Raw genomic sequence first — 17230 nt, forward strand, 5'->3', positions numbered from 1 at the left:
TGAAGGTAATTTGGAAAACATAAAATACTGGTAACTCAAGACACATTAAAAATATGTTTAGTAAAACCATGAGTTTTTCTGATTCATGACCAACACATGTTACTGTATAGCTGTTGCAGACCAGCAAAATGTATTTTTGACTTTAAAATTGCTCAGTTAAATCCAAAGTAATTATTAAGTCATTTAATGTTACTATTTTTTGTTCATATATGCATATGTATATAAAATTGAACTATATTGTGTATAATTCTGAATATGCAGATGATAAAGACATTACTCTCCTATAATATTTAAAGAATGTAGGTGTTTTTTATCATGAAAATGCGTCTGATATGTTGTGTGTGAAGCTTATTATAATATTGCTAAATTTACATTGCATTGTTTTCAGAAATTCCCAAACAGAAGCTGGAGAGATATGAAAAGCAAACACCAACAAAAGGTGACTTTGTATTTCTGTCTATTATCTACCTATATACATATATATGCAATATCCAGTGTATTTGTTAACTACATATGTTATCACTTTTACATTATAGAAGCATTCAAGCTGTAAATTATCACAGAATTGTCTGTACCTTAACATTAGCAAATAGTGTAATTTTGTTTGGCTATATTGTCAATGGAGAGTCATAAAAAATATTTTCCCATCTAAACTTATCCAGAAATCCTTTTTGTAGCAAAGGTGCAAGAAAGTAGAGTGCGGATGAACTTCCTCTGGTGCAAAAAGCGTGAAGTGTGTTGAGCAAGGAAAAAAGCAAATTTATAGGCCAGTGGGTGCTAACCAAGTTACGAAGTCATAGTTAACAGTGAGACAGCTGTGTATCAGAGATAAGAAAAGCCTCCATTTTAAGAACCTACTCTTTTGCAGATTGTTCACTCTTTTCTAACTGGCACTTTCTAAAAATCCACAGAGGAACTGTTTTGGACTGGTTTTCAAAGGTCAGGTAAACAAAGATATTTCCTGGGATATGTGCAGATTTTTTGCCTAAGAAACCTCCTCTATAAAGGTTAGGTTGCATAAAATTTTATGAACATCTCTCTGATGCACCAGTGCTATGCTTAGTTATGACAGGAGGAAGCAAGAAGGGAGCTTATTAAAAGTAGTATGTATATACACACACGCTCCTTCACACTATTATATTCAGTTCTGTATGTATTCTTATATGTTTTTATAGTATTTTACACCCCTATTCCTAGCTTTCCAGTCTGTGCTAATCAGGGTCATCTGGAGTGTCTAGACCTGCATCCCAACTACTTAATAAATCATGTTGTTTGAAAATGAGGGTTTTTAGGTTATCAGTGGTCTAGCCCGGCAATAATGCAAGGGATCCCAGGTAAGGTCTTTTCACACACAGTATTCTAAAAACACAAATGAAGTTGCAGCCTTGACCAAAACAGCCTCTTGTGTACCATTTTACCTACACGGGAGTTCATTGCTTTACATAGAAGAATGTGAACCTTGCAGAAATGATTACTAAGATTTTATAAAATGCCAGAAAAAAAGCATTCGTGTGTCATAGAGCTAAGTCACTTTATGCATATGCCTGATAATGCTGTCTTTAATTATGCAGTCACTGAAGCACAGGACAGATTTTTTTCTGTTTTTTTGTTTTCATATTTAGTTCCAAAAAATGCATCTTGTACATAGGAGGAAAAATTATAAGAAAACATTCCGTCTGGCCTCAAGCTAGAGTATGATAAAGGCATGAATCTTCAGGGAGTTTTACTGTTACCTTCTAAAGTACCTCCAGAAAGTATGTGCAACTATAATATAATATTGTTTTTAATAGAAAAAATCCAGAGGAAAAATGGATGTTTCTGATAAATGCAAACACCACAAACAAATTTCAGTTATCCACCCCAAAATATGACACTAGAGTTCTAAAAATAATTTTAAGCATATTTTTTGGATAGTCAACCTCCCTGAATCTAAGTCGCAAGATTTACAAGGGATTTCCACCCACAAGCCTAATTTTGAAAAGATTTTACTGAAATAAGAGGAATAGGTATAATTACTGAAAATTCCAGATGGAAGTGGCTGAGATTATAAGAAAGATTCTTATGGCATTAAGAGTCAGGTAAACCCGTGCCCTAAAATTTGCTTTGAATGAAATATTTTTATAAAGTGCTAGTAATAGTTCAATTTTTGTACTTTTCAATTACTGTACTTAGTCAATTTGATCCTGAAAAGAAGAAATACTATGAGAAATGATTCACCAAAGCATTTTCTCATGCTTAAGAGCACTGAAATTATTTCAAAATTATGTACATACATAAGCACAGAGTCACTATAAAATAGGTTCCTTCCAATTTGGTATTTGATTTATTAGTACTTTCACAAGGGCAAATGGCACCCTGGACTGTATGAGCTCGGCCCATCAGTAGCAGTAAGGTATTACATATCCCGCTGTACTCATCTCGCATAAGACCACATCTAGATGCTGTGTCCAGTTCTGCGCTTCCCAGTTCAGGAAAGCCATCAGTAAACTGTACTGAGTTCAGCCTGAGGCCACTGTGATGGTCAGGGCTGGAGCTGTTGCCCCAAGAGGAAAGGCTGAGGGATAGGGCTTTCTCAGCCTGGGACAGCTGTCCTGTGAGTTTGTCATTTTGTGACATAAAACTCTAAGCTGTTGCTGAAGTCTGTTTAAGTAGCAGGTGTCATAATTGTTACTACTATTACGATCAATGAATAAAACATAACTATGCAATACTTTGTAAACAGGGAAGAACAATAATAAAATCATAGAATCATAGAATATTAGGGTTGGAAAGGACCTGAAGATCATCAAGTTCCAAAGTACATGTAAATACCTTCTCTAATGGAAGGCTCAATGATAATCCAGATGGACATTTCTGATTTTTATGGAAAACTGATTTTAACAATGAAATGAATTGTCCTGCATTTCTGGGAAATATATCTTATTACAACAGACATTAAGAAGAAACTGGAAAAGGCTGATCTACAGTGTGGCTTTTCCCAAATACACTTCACTAATACATTGCTGTTGGAGTGAGGGAGGGAAAAAGACAATGTGATGATTAAATGTTACCTGTGGCAACCATACATTAAGTCCCGGTGACTATAGGACAGATACTTGTTTGCCTATGAATTAACACTAATCTCTCTCTTTTGCTTCAGAAAGTATCTCTGAATTAACCTGATCTGACAGATTCCAGGCCCTCCAGAACTATTTCATTTGCTATTCACGGCACATATTTGTACCTCCTGCCTCTATTAAGTGGTCAATAGGGTGGTACTGATAATCATAGAATCATAGAATAATGGAATGGCTGGGTTGGAAAGACCTTAAGATTATCTATTTCCAACCCCATGACATGGACAGGGACAGCTCACACTACACCATGTCACCGAAGGCTCTGTCCAGCCTGGCCTTGAACAATGCCAGGGACTGGAGCATTTACCACTTCTTTGGGCAGATTTTAAAAATCACAGAATAAAACTGTCTGTATTTTGGCACATGGATAAATTACGAGTTTATAAAGACAAGTATAATATGACCCCATAATTTACTTTGTTATAACTGGAAGACAAGGTATTTCAGACAGCTAAAAAGATAAATAGACCCAGACCATACAAATCCACAGTATACTAGAAACATATGCAAACTGACAAAATTAGCAAATGAAATGTCATATTAATGTTTGACACAAGGCTGCATAATTTCTGGAGGTATAGCTACAGAGATACATGAGTTAACTTCAAACTAGTTAACATGGTACAGATAGCAATGTAGCTGTAGTGATTAAGATACATCTGTCAAGTATTTATTTAGCTGTATGGGTTTACAGCAGCCTAGGATGAAGCCAGTGCTGTGGGAAGTTTGACTACCACCAATAGCTGTTAAACCTAAATCTCATTTCAGATGGATGTAACACTTTTTGACTGCTACAATTAAATCTAATTCTAAATTATATAAACATGTAACTCATGAGACCTTGTCTCACTCTTATACAGGTGTTTACATTCAGTGTTGCAGGGCTAAATCCAGCACAGGGTTAGGAGCTGCAGTAAGCAGAGTGTGCATGCCTAGTGCCAGCTGTTGAGGACCTGGGCAGTCAGAGGCAATCTTCTTCCACCTCCTCAGGTAATTGAGGTGATTTAGAGTGAGTGCAGGTGCTTTCATGGCCCATTAATTACTCTGATTTTCTTAGATTATTGTTTTGGACCTGGGAGCCTGTGCCCCTTTCCTTTTTTTTTCTCTTTTTTGTTTTCTGAGTATTCAAGAAGAATTAATTCATGGCATCTAAGGTTACTTCTAAGGTTACTTTACTTCTCAATAAAAAAATCTACACAGAGATTTAATGTTCTCTGACTAATGCACTCAAACTTCATTGAATTAGTTCATTTATCTTAACTTTCTGAGTGTTGCTGTGTAAACCAGTACTTAGCTGGAACAAGCAATCTCTGCTTTGTGCATATCATGCTCATCACCTACTTTTATACTAAGCATCAGACTTCAGACTTACTCAGCTGGAAACTCTTTTTAGATCCCTTAGGTAAAAAATTAGTGCCTCCTTATTACATCTCTTCTTTTTGCACTTGTTTTTGTGGTGAGGAACGTCTCTATCTCAAACACTTTAATGAAGAAAAATTAAATTATATCCTCCTTCACTACCTTCCATTCGTTGCAAATTAAATATACTATTAGATGACTGAAATTCAGAAAAATGTGTCACATATATACTACTTCTTGCTTTTAATTTTATGTGAAGTAGATAACTATTCCTATACAATTAAGTTTGGAATACGTTGATAGATTACCTTCAAATTTTCTGTTATAGAATCATAGAATCGTTAGGGTTGGAAAGAACCTTAAGGTCATCTAGCTCCAACCCCCCTGCCATGGGCAGGGACACCTCACACTAAACCATGCCACCCAAGATTTCGTCCAACCTGGCCTTGAACACTGCCAGGGATGGAGCATTCACAACTTCCCTGGGCAACCCATTTCAGTGCCTCACCACCCTTACAGGAAAGAATTTCCTCCTTATATCCAATCTAAAGTTCCCCTGTTTAAGTTTTAAACCGTTACCCTTTGTCCTGTCACTACAGTCCCTAATGAAGAGTACCTCCTCAGCATCCCCATAGGTCCCCTTCAGATACTGGAAGGCTGCTATGAGGTCTCCATGCAGCCTTCTCTTCTTGCTACTGAACAGCCCCAACTTTCTCAGCCTGTCTTCATAAGGGAGGTGCTCCAGTCCCCTGATCATCCTTGTGGCCCTTCTCTGGACTTGTTCCAACAGTTCCCTGTACTTTTTATGTTGAGGACACCAGAACTGCACACAATACTGCAAGTGAGGTCTCACAAGAGCAGAATAGAGGGGCAGGATCACCACCTCCAACCTGCTGGTCACGCTCCTTTTGATGCACCCCAGGATACAGTTGGCTTTCTGGGCTGCAAGCCCACACTGCCGGCTCATGTTCATTTTCTCATCAACTCCTATTTTAGATTATTTATAAATATGCCACACCCTGGTCACTGAGAATGAAGTTTTTCATGCTCATATTTTTGCTTCAAGCGGAATTTTCATTCAAAGTAATATAAAAATGTTCCAGTGATTTTCAAAATCTGTGGTGTGGGTCATTTTGGGGTGTTTTATTTTTTTCCAAGCTAATAACAATTCAGTCAGAGCTTATAATTTTTTAGTATTTGCAAGGAAGTCCAAGAAATATTCTTTAAGTTGTGGGACAGATTTAGCTTACACAATTGTCATAACACTAGTTTTAGTTACTCACTTTTTTTTTTTATAAATCCAGCATCCTATTATAAAAAGAAAAGAAGCAATGTTTTAATTACAAAGTGTATCATAAAGCAAATTGAATGGTTGAAGTTGAATGAACAGTTTCAGTACCAGCATTTTTCAGCTGAAGAGTGCTTCACTTAGCAGCCTTAAAAACATTTTTATGTGTTTTCTCTTTGGTTTTTTATGTGCAAAAGAAAATCTTATTAACTCTGATTTGTTTCACGTAAACATGGGAATATGGCCAGCCTGATTTACTTACAAAACCTAATTCTTTCGCATAAGTGCTGCGGGCTTGAAAAAGGACATGTATTAAATCCTTTACAAAGAAATAGACATCCACATGTCTAAATCTGGTAAAGATCTGCAGACAGTGAAATATTATCTATGACAGAGGTTTGAGTACTACATATGATGCTGAACATGAAAACATTTTTTTTTGGGGGGGGGGGAAGCAGAGTTAAAATGCAAAAGAAAAATACTATTTAAGTTTGTCAGATCAAAAGCTTCAGGATTTTGGTGGCCCTTCTTCACTGTGATGGTAGAGTCAAAAATGTGCAGTCATCATAGCCCTGAAAAATGAGCTTTCTAATTTTTGGCAGCATCTGCCCTTCGCAGATAAGTTTCTACCCAAATGCCATAGCTTTGACAGCGTCCATAAGAGGTAATGGCAAACGTTACAATCTGAGATTAGCAAACTCTGAGACTATGGGATATCAACATACAGAATAGGGCTCTTGAACTAGCCGGAGATGGCCTTCAGCCTATCATAGGGAAAAGAAAAATAGCTTATGCTTCCGCCAGCCTGGTCTTTGCTTATCCGCATTCCAGGCTCCATGCCCAGATGCATCGTTCCTTTTATTTCTCAAGACAGAGTCAAGTGGTCCCTTCTCCGTGTTTCTAACTTGGAGTTCACACAAATTCCCTTCTTTTTATCCCCTTATACCATAAGGGGATAACATGAAGGAACATTAATTAGATTTTTCTGTCCACTTTAAGGTCTGCTGACACTCAATTCAGTTAGCGTCCTTCAAGGCTCATTTTTCTTTGTTGTTCTGTGTTGGATTTTTTTTGCCTTGGTTTTTTTTATGGTTTGGTTTTGTGTTTTTTTTCTAAAGCACAAAATAAGGAAATGTCATGAGGAAACTAGAATAAATTTAAAAACTAAGCAAAACAAAACACAAAACCCCACAACAGTCTCCCTTACAGAAGTAAGATGTTCTGTGGCTGAAAGCAAGCTTTCTGATTGCCAGTCCAGTCTGCATAGTTCAGCTATGGTTTTTGGCATAGAGACTACAAGGGCTTTTGTCGGATGTGCAGAAGCTCAAGTTTCAATGCCATTGACCATCACAGAGCTATTGTTTTCAAAACTGTGCTATTTTCCTATCCAAAACTAACAACACGCTAGCTCAAAGTGTTTTGTACAAAGCTAGCACCTGCTAATACAAATGTAAGATGTAAAAGCATGCTACAGTTTCTGCAGAAATGTTCAGTCTAGGCTCTGCACGAGATAGGCAGAGGGGAGATGCCTTTCCCTTGGTAAGTTACTGGATATCCCAAAGCAATTGAATGAATTACATCCTCTAATTCATTCAGTAATACATTGCTGGTGCTGCTGCATTCTTCACAGCCTGTTTTTTTACTGTAAATTGGCTGTCCATATTCCTTAAAGACCTTGAAAAATCTCACTTCAATCTCTTTCCACTGTATTGCTAATTGTTATCAACAATAATTTACCTGTTATGACTGCAAATGTATTTGGATAATGCGAACACATGCAAGACATAAAGAAATTACTGAATGTTCGTACTGTTATTTCTTAAAGTTTCTTATTTTCTAATGAGGACATATTTAACCAACAAAAAAATGCTTGCACCTCTGTGAAATGACATTTGCTTCAAAGCTGGTGAGATGAATGTATGCAAAACCATTACTGTGCTTGTGTATAAAGCTCACAGTTGCCTTCTAATTGAAGTTATATTTTCTGTGATTTACTCATTGACAGAAACTTGAGCATTACAAAGAAAATATTTTGCCCCTGAAATTACAATATGCTAGCCTTTTAGTAGTAGAGGTTGACATGGGAAATTTTTGTCATCTAAATCACCAGGATGGGGAGCATAGTCTTGTCCAAAAATGGACTGAAAGTTGGGTGGGCAATAGTCCCTAAGGATTCATGTTTGCCTGTTTCTAGTCAGACATGTAGCTTGTCATGGTTTGAACAGCTTATCTTCCTGAGGTTATGCTCTGATTAAAAGAGATGTGGTTGTTTTAATCCATTTTAAGTAACAGCTAAAAATAAAGAAAAAACAGCACGGAAAGCAATATGCAAGCATTTTTTTCTTAATTTTTTTTTTTTTTATTATTTTTAAGAATAGAAATCTGTACTCTCAAATACTGAAAATAATTCCCTCTGTCAGAAATCTTAGAGTCAGGTTGCTTGTATAGTGAGACCAAAAGAGATCTCACAGATTAGATTAAGGTCACTGAATAATCACTTATTTTACAGAAATATGGTCTAACATCTGAAGTCTTACCCAATGAAAAATATTTCCCTTGGACCTGGAATTAAATATTGACATCAAGGAGGTCTATACATTATCTAGTACCTGCGACTCAGAGCTGAAATCCGTTATTTGAATTTACAAATATTTTTCCTCAATCACCTTAGTGAAATAAGTATACATAATTCCTCCAGATTACAGATTTATTGTGTATTTTTTTTATATATATATCTAGTAATTCAGGGAGACAAACCTGAGAAACCAGAAAAAACTGAGAGGAAGGAACCCCTGAAGGGTATGTATTCAGTATGTTCCTTGTCTTTTTGCCAGTGGTTCAAAACAATGTAATGTATTGACTTTTAGACCCTTCTTGTAAACCCAATTATGTTTAAGGATGGAGGAGGTGTGAAAGCCAGCTGGAAGGAAAATTAGTATTTTAAAATCACTTTGAATTCATTGCTGAGCAAAAGGCTAAAATTATATTCAGAGATTTATGAATAAGTTTTTACTGTATTATTAACTTATGTAAAAGATGCCCAGAGCATAAGTAAGTATCTTTTTTATTCTTCCTTAATAAATCTAAGCATAATATTCATCTTTGGGAATACTTCTAAGCAAAATGTAATGAGCAAATTTTAACATACAGAACATGGTCCCTGGAGGTATTCTGCTCCAGACACCTGCCTTTGGAAAAAAAAAATCCCCAGATTCATTTCAGAGATGATTTACTAATTTGCTGTTAATGTATGCCAGCAACAAATTACAGATCAACCTGTTATAGGAGTCAGAATCAGACACTGTTTCCTCTCCACCCACAAGTCATGAGTTAGCTCTGGGCTCTGAAGGCCACCATCTAGTTTGCCTCTTGTCAAAGATGTTTTGGCAAAATGGCATTTGTTGAAATATGCCTACTTGTCAAAACACTTTAAGCCTTCTGAGAACATGTCATTTACATAAAAATGTGATTAATGAAGTTTCAGGCTGAAAGAAGAAACCCATTCTGGAAGAACGAATAGGCCAATGGTCATAATAAATCATCCAAAAAAAGGAAGACCCAATATCCAGCAGTGGTTGATTTATTTCAAACCAAGAACACAAGTCTCACAACCCAAGTGAACATACACCTTCCCAAAATTTGCGCTTGACTAGGCTTTCCTAATGGTCTTTGGCTGCAGATTCCCATTTTATATAACTAATTCAAAATACATTGAGCTAGCAAGATGGACTCTAGGGGTTAATGCCAGGCCCATAAGTTCAAGTGTGTGTTAGAATTAATATTTATTACTAGAAAATAGAATAATGGCAACATGAGAAATTTTTTCTGAGATTTGGAAAAATGGCAGAAAAAAGACGATAATGTCCCATCTTAAAACATGAATGTGTCATTAAAATTTTTCTGTTATTTTATGGAAAATTTGGGAAACTCTTCAATTTGATTTGGTAGGAGAACGATAGTTAATGTTTTTAAAAGCTAATAATAAATGAAAGCCAATCTCAGATAGCCAATGAAGAAGAATAAGTATTATTATACTGTCTTTAACTTGTCATAATTCCTACTAATTTTCTGTGTTTTATGTTTAAGTGAATGTATTAGTTTCATTTAGTGAACTATCACTACATTTACTACTAAACCAGTGCTGCATATAGAGATTCTCTGTATTTACAGTACTAAGAAACATTGTTTTCACACTGTACTTTGTATTTTAAAACTATGACTATGGATACATGTTTTTTTAAGGCCCATTTAATTGTAGTGTGACTGGGAGACTCCAAAGTTTCACTGCATCCCTGTATATTAACTGCTTCTTTTCCACTTTATATGCATTTGCTTTTCAAGATTCAGGTAACAGAGAGTAAATAACATACTATTCTAATTTATAATCAGCTTCTATAATGAAGTTTAGGAAAGTTATCTAATGACACAGAGAACAATTAAAAGTGTCTCAGTCACAAGTGACTCAGCCAGCTATGTCAGGAGCTCATTCTTATACACACTATATTTCTAAAAAAAATGTGAAAGCCTGGACATTTCCTACCCTTCTTCTTTTGTTTCAATTAGATATGGAATTCACTGTAGTGTAAAAGAGCTTCCTTATTTTCTCTTTTTTGCAAAGGGAGTTTTACCAAACTTGGATGCAATCTCTGCAGGAGTAAAAGTTAAAGTTAGCTTGCAGTTTCACAGCTCATTTTTCTGAATTGCTCTAAAATCTGCATGCTTATTTCCCATTGTCCAGAAAATTATTGTGTAAAATTCTAAGAAAAGTGAGTGGAAAATGTTACTTGAATAACTGGGCAGCATAATACATTTTCCACTGTCATAATGTTAGTTTTTACTTTGCACATACTGGGCGTCTAATTATGGCTCTTATATCATCATTGCCAGGGCCTGATCTCAGCTAGTGTTCATTACTAGATATCCATATCCATTACTGGTTATCCATTTCAAGCCAGCTGGCAAGTGACAGATGTGTCATGTCTGCATGTGATGCTCTTTGGCTCCAGCACTGATTCCAGGGTTCTTACATGCCTCTGCCTGACAGTATGGGGAGGCCCAGGTGGTGTCCTCATCCTAGTGCAGGCAACAGCATTTAGTGTGAGCTCTGCTTTAGTCCTTGACAGTTTTCTGAAAATCTCTCTCCAGGATTGGACAGACAATTGCAAGCGATGATATTACTGTAGTAAACAGCTAAGGCATGTTACGGTGACTTGGATGGTAAGCGGTAACTTGCTTTCCAGAGTTGTCAGATCACACCAGTGTAGTATAATGTGTAGTTATGCTCTTGACAGCTTAAGAGTAAAGTAGTCTGCTGTTTTGTCTCCTAAGGCTTATCTTGGTAGAATTATTTTTAAGTTTTTCCACAGGATTTTTTAACATATATGAACACATTTCTTCTTTCCTAGTGACACATAAAGACAAACTGGAAAGACAAGACAAACATGGAAAAAAGGAAAAGCATGCAGGTAATGATTTAATGACAGAATTTATTTTACATTTCGAGGTACACCAGAACTAATTGTCTACTCGATTTCCATTTATGTATCTCCTTGACTGGAAAAAATGTTATAGAACTTTATTAATTAAATTCATTACATCATATAATGGTCTGCAGGCATATAGGCTGAGTAACACTTTCTATTCTGTCTGTTTGTTGTTTTTTTGTCTGAGGAAAAGAGATAATCTCACAGTAATCTCTGAGTATTTCCAACACTCACAGTAATTATGCTGCTAAAAGAGTATGGTCATCATGGAAAATGTACCTGACAACCTGTAAACAAAGGTAATGAAGTAGGCCATGTGAAAAAATAACATTTTAAATATAATACTGAGTAGGGCGGTTGCATAGGTATTGAATAAGGCAGGACTAAGTCTTTAAGCAGTTACTTGAAGTAAATAGGTATCTAGCACTGCTTTATCTTCCACAACTTTTACTTTCTTTTGAAGCACCAACACAAGTCTGAAGAGAACATAGTAATGCTCATGCATGCGTTTTATTTGTTCTTAGTATAAACTCATATGCTGGAGTGAAATAGGCAGCTGAGTGCTTTTATATGCCTGGTCCCTGTAGGGTACCTCAGGAGATATGATCACATACAAAAATCATTTCTGCATAGATATGGACAAGTTATTTTGTAAACATCAATCTCAAAAAATGGCAAATCAGGGCCCACACAGGAGAATATTCTAGACTACCACAGCTCAGTGACTACTGCACCACTCAGGTGCATTCTGAAACCTGAGCTAGAAATCTAGTAACTACAGTGTATTTTATTTCAATTTGTAAAGTGGAAATTAAAAGCAAACAAAAAGCCCCAAAGAGCATTAGTTATAATGCCATTGCAATTAGATCTGTAATTAATTATAGTGTTTAATCATTCATAGCTAAGAAAACTGTTAGTTGTTATGTGGAGTTTAGAAAATCTTTCAGAAATGAACCAAAGTCATAAACAAGAAAGCTCAAAAATAACAATAAACCAAAATAAACAATAAATGACAGTGTAAACAAAACAAAGCAACAGCAACAACAAAAGAACCAGTAAACAACATCAGTAAGCTTGACTCTTCTTGGCTAACTTCTGTCATGGAATTACAATCATGCCAGAAAAGCCATTCCTCTCCCAGCTGATGGTAGAAACCTCAGGGATCACAGACAAGTTTTTGAAAGTTCAAATCATGTGTTTCGGCGCCAACAGCAGGCAGCAGCAGCAGCTGAATCAATATTTCTGGTTCTTTGTATGGATAGCTGTGGTGCCTAGCTGTGTTTCTTGATCTCACTTTTCTCGCTTGAAAAACAACATTTCTGTCTTTTAATAACCATTAATGTTGTTCTTATGTATTTGTAGCTATTCAGAGAGAGAAACCTGAAAAGCCAGAAAAACATGAAAAGAAAGCACCTTCTAAAGGTAATGGAGATTTTTATTAGATTTTGCAAAATTTTAGATTTTCAGTGCTTATATAGTTTGGGAGAGCATCGAGACGACTATTTAAAGTATAAAGCTCTTCTAGTTCAAGTTGTGCATTTTTTGGGTGCTCTGACTTTTGCTTGACTAGGTCTTGATCAACTCCTGAGTAAACTCTTGCTCAGCATATACTTCTTGCTTAGTTCTCTTGTTTTGATGCAGAGAGATAATTATGAATCATTCTTGTGCAGCTACAGAAATAAGCCTATGACTATAATATTTGCATTCCTTGTTGTCTTTTACTCCACAATGGGATTCAGTAATTCATTTGCAAAGAAGGCTTTCTCTCATGTATCAGTTTTCAATCTGGTGCAGACTTAATGCAGGAGTGTTTACTGTCTCTCAGTCTGGATCTTCTATCACATCCAAAACCAGATTTTCATTTTCCTACATTTATTTTTTTGCAATAACATTTTCATTTCAGTACATGATTTGTACTGTCCTCCACGGCTTTGGTTAAGATTTACATATCTACTAATTATCATATATATTCTGAAGCAATATCATGTGTGAGATGCTATTTTCAGCATTCTTTTGACTTATAATACCATCTTTAACCATGATTTGGACAGGGGGATTTAAAAATCCAATCAGCTTGCCCTGTTTTGCTAACTGTTTTATTGTTTGGCATTTGAATGCATTTGCTCTGAGATTTTCTTTTCTTTTTTTTTTTTTTTCTTTAGTGCAGATTGCTTTTCAGAAGCCAGGTATTTCTGTAATGAATTTAGGTTTCAGTCGATGACTCTTCTTACTTTTGCTCAGCTAAGTCTTGAAAAAAGGTATCATGCAATACATCTTAGTATCAATCTGTTATGGCATTTAGATTAATCTCATGATGATGGGATGCATGAATTTATTAGCTTTAATTTGAATCTGCTCAGACAATATAGATTCAGATGTACAAATCAGTCTTTATTGGAGCTGATCTTACTCTTGAAGACAAATGTGAAAGAGAGGATAAGAGGGAAGAAAGAGATTACAGAAAATTACAGAGAGGTAGAATGAAGACTTAAAGCCTCAAAAAACTTTGAAAGGTAGCCATTGTACAGTCTCTTTTAAGAGGATATTTGGTCATTTTTCTCCTTTCAGTGTCTAACTTGAAAATGTACGATTTTCTGTTAACAAAGTGAAATCACATTGTAGTTATCCAGAGAAAATAAATGCCCATAGTGTCTGTGTAGTTTTGAAAAGCAAATAACTTCCAAGAATCACTGAGATATTCCTAATGAGCAGCCAGCCTGCTTGCCCATTTATCTTCTGCTAGCTAACCAAATAATCGCTTAGAGTTTTAATGTGTTTAATATCAGCCATGACTCTAGTCACTGGCTGGAAAATTTTATGAAGAATTTGGCCATTTTGTAGCTAAGTAGATTTGCTGCTGTGATGTGACATACAGACCTGCTACACTCTATTGAGTGTTTCCATGTTATGCAAGTCACTATGGGTAGACTCAGTGCACTAGGGCACTCATTGCCCCAGTGCTTCCAAAGGCACATTTCTGCTGGCAGTGTGCTGCTGAGCTATATCTATTCCCAAGCTCACTTCCTTTTGTCTGTGCTCTGCTCTAAACTGGATCAGCTACCATGGGTGCTGAGGGCCTATTTCAACCACTTTGCAGTCCATAAAAGATGAGGATGCTCAGGTCCAGGCCAACTTCAGGGAACAGGAGTACTGAAAATCTGGTAGTTACTGCCCCCACAGTCACTCTGTGTTCAGTGAAAAGAGAAGGTACTTCTCCAGCCCCTGTTAAAGCCTGCAGAAAGCATCTGTGATGTGAATGCTGTTTAAACACACCATCCAAGCAACAGCTATCTGTTGTGGTTTAAGCCCGGTCAGCAACTCAGCCACGCAGCCGCTCACTCCTCCCATGTCCTCCCCCTGCTCCTGGAGGGATGGGGAGGAGAGTCAAAAGAATGTAACTCCCATGGCTTGAGATAAGAACAGTCCAGTAACTAAGGTAGAACACAGAACCATTACTGCTACCACCAATAATTATAATGATAAGGTAGATAACAACGGAAGAGAATACAACTGCTCACCACATGCTGACCGATGCCCAGCTCAACCGAGCAGTGATCTCACCCTTCTGGGTAACTGCCCCCAGTTTATATACTGGGCATGACGTGCTGTGGTTTGGAATACCTCTTCAGTTAGTTTGGGTCAGGTGTCCTGTCTCTGCTTGCTCCCAATTTGCCCTCCTCCCTGGCAGAGCATGAGGCTCAGAAAGTCCTTGGTCAGAGTAAACATTACTGAGCAGTAACTAAAAACATCGGTGTTATCAGAGCTGTTCCCAGGCTGAAAGTCAAAAACACAGCACTGCACCAGCTACTGAGAAGAAGAAAAATGACTGCTACTGCTGAACCTAGGACAGTATCTTAAAAAAAAAAAAAAAGAAAAGAAAAGTTTAAATATCAATCATGGCTTATACAGGCAGGTATTCCAGGCTGGAATTCAGTTAGAGAGGATGTTGCTGCTATGTAGTTATCTCTTGAAAGAAGTGTAATTAACTTTCAAGGCTGTTTTGTTCCAGCTATGTGTCTGGATGGCAACCAAGAGAGGAAAGATAGGAGTCTCTGCAAAAAATGTCGACAACATTTCTGGGACATAGCAGTGCATGTTTACACAGTGTATCCTGTGCAGACATGAACCCACTCGAGCTGGGCTCTGAAGTGAGCACCAGGATTGTGGTGGTGTTTGTATGATAGTGAGCCCAAGCTAAGAAGCGCACCTTTCAGCAAGACAAATGTAGCCACACAGCTTTCTGTTGGCTGGAGCACAAGATCAAGCCCATGGCTGCTCAGAGCTTGAGCTGAGGAAATCTGTGTCATCTAGAATGTGCAGTGTAAACATTCCCTGCAAAGCTTCAGATCTGTGTGACCGACTTGTCTTCTGGTTAGTGAGTCTCAACAGATATTTTGAAGGTTTTTACCCCAGTGTGTGAACCTGAGAAAGGAAGCAAGGATTTTGCAAAGCAAAACAGAGGAATCATGAAGAAATGTGAAAATTCCCATGATTTTGTTGTGTTTTGCGATATTTTCTTATTCTTTGTGATTTCTTTTTCCCCTAATGAACAATTGTACTCATTTCTAGTAATTCAAAAAGACAAACCTGAAAGACATGAAAAGGCTGAAAAGAAACCTCCTCCCAAAGGTATTTATTTATTTATTTATACTACATTTTTAACCAGAATTTACATTAAAAACAATAAACTTTCTTTTACTGGAGCAGAGAATATAATATATGTGAAAAATCAGCTACATAATACTATAATGAAATTTAAATATAATTTGAAATAAAATGTCTTTAGAACATTCTGGAGTTAGTTCTCTGCATGATCCTTCTAAAATCTCTTAAAATTTCAAAGATGAGAATTAAAGATGTTAAACATTTCCTGGGAAAAGAAGTAGGCCTGTCTGTAAGTGATCTGATACGTACATTTTCACTGTAACTAGTTAAGCAAATTCTTTCTTCATTAGCCATCAATTCTTAGTCATGCTACTCTTTTGTTTGGAAGTAGAAATGCCCTCATATCAATATCTGTATTCTGGTTCAAAATAGGTAGGACTATTCAGTTTACATATTGATAAAATTGCTCTAGTCAGCCCAGTGGCTTAATAGAAATAGAAGGCTAGAGCATTACAAAGGACAGCTTTTGTGGCATACGGGTTTTGCTTATGTAATAAGGCTATGAAGAAAACAGGAGTGTGAACATCATGCTAAAAAGATTAGTTTAAGTCATATTCAGTGGCATCTACTATTGGATGTTCCAGTGAAGTAAACTAGAAACATACATATTGTCAACGTCCATGTCTCAGATGAGAAAAAGCTTCTGATACATGTGAGCAGAAAGAATACTCCTGGTCTCACCAACCTCTGTGTAGCTTCAGACACTGGTATTTACAATTTAGTAATTCTTGGAAACTTTTCACTCTTCTGTAAGGTGCAATATGAATTGGATTGCCTCAGACTAGTCTTTCAGCCTGGGGAACTGGTGTAGAAACTCAAGAACTCAATATTTCTTCAGCAGAGAAGTACAATCAGTGCATAAAAGTGATGCTTATAAATAGCCACACTTTAAATCAACTACTTTTAGAGCTTACAGCTGTTTAGCTCTGATCTCTGAAGTCTAAAGTTACTCAGATTTAGCCTGGAAGTACCTTCTGTATCTTTTTTTCCTCAGTGAACCACATTTGCCTCCCTAGTTTATACTCTGAAAGTTAGAAAGTCATTAGAAACATTTTATATATTTTACCATAGCCTACTGTATTTAGTATCAGTCAAATACTCGCTACAGGACCTAAGACAATAAAATGCTTGCATCTCATATCTCTAAGTCTGGTTTGGGGGGATTATACTTTTCATCAGATCTGTTAATAATGAAGAAGTACTTAGTAGTGAAAGCACAAAATAAAATAAGTGGTATTGGATATTACTGGTGTGGGGAGGGAGGAAGTCTGGGAAGGGGAGGAAAGAATGACACTGAAAGCTTTTTCTTTTTCATCTGC

The 17230-nt window shown here is 36.6% G+C and overlaps 1 protein-coding gene across 3 annotated transcripts in view; it reads left to right on the forward strand.

Moving 5' to 3' along the window:
- Positions 1 to 17230, forward strand: part of TRDN (triadin) — a 102925-nt gene that overhangs the window by 62467 nt on the left and 23228 nt on the right. For all 3 annotated transcript variants that reach the window (XM_057409407.1, XM_057409420.1, XM_057409412.1), the window contains 4 exons: positions 389 to 439; positions 11169 to 11228; positions 12609 to 12668; positions 15816 to 15875. In XM_057409407.1, coding sequence (XP_057265390.1) covers positions 389 to 439; positions 11169 to 11228; positions 12609 to 12668; positions 15816 to 15875 — 231 coding nt within the window. The remainder of the gene's footprint in view (positions 1 to 388; positions 440 to 11168; positions 11229 to 12608; positions 12669 to 15815; positions 15876 to 17230) is intronic.

Source organism: Pezoporus wallicus, unplaced genomic scaffold (assembly GCF_028554395.1).
Source record: "Pezoporus wallicus isolate ANWC-B61680 ecotype Strahan unplaced genomic scaffold, APGP_CSIRO_Pwel_v1 contig_3817, whole genome shotgun sequence".
Classification (NCBI taxonomy): Eukaryota; Metazoa; Chordata; class Aves; order Psittaciformes; family Psittacidae; genus Pezoporus; species Pezoporus wallicus.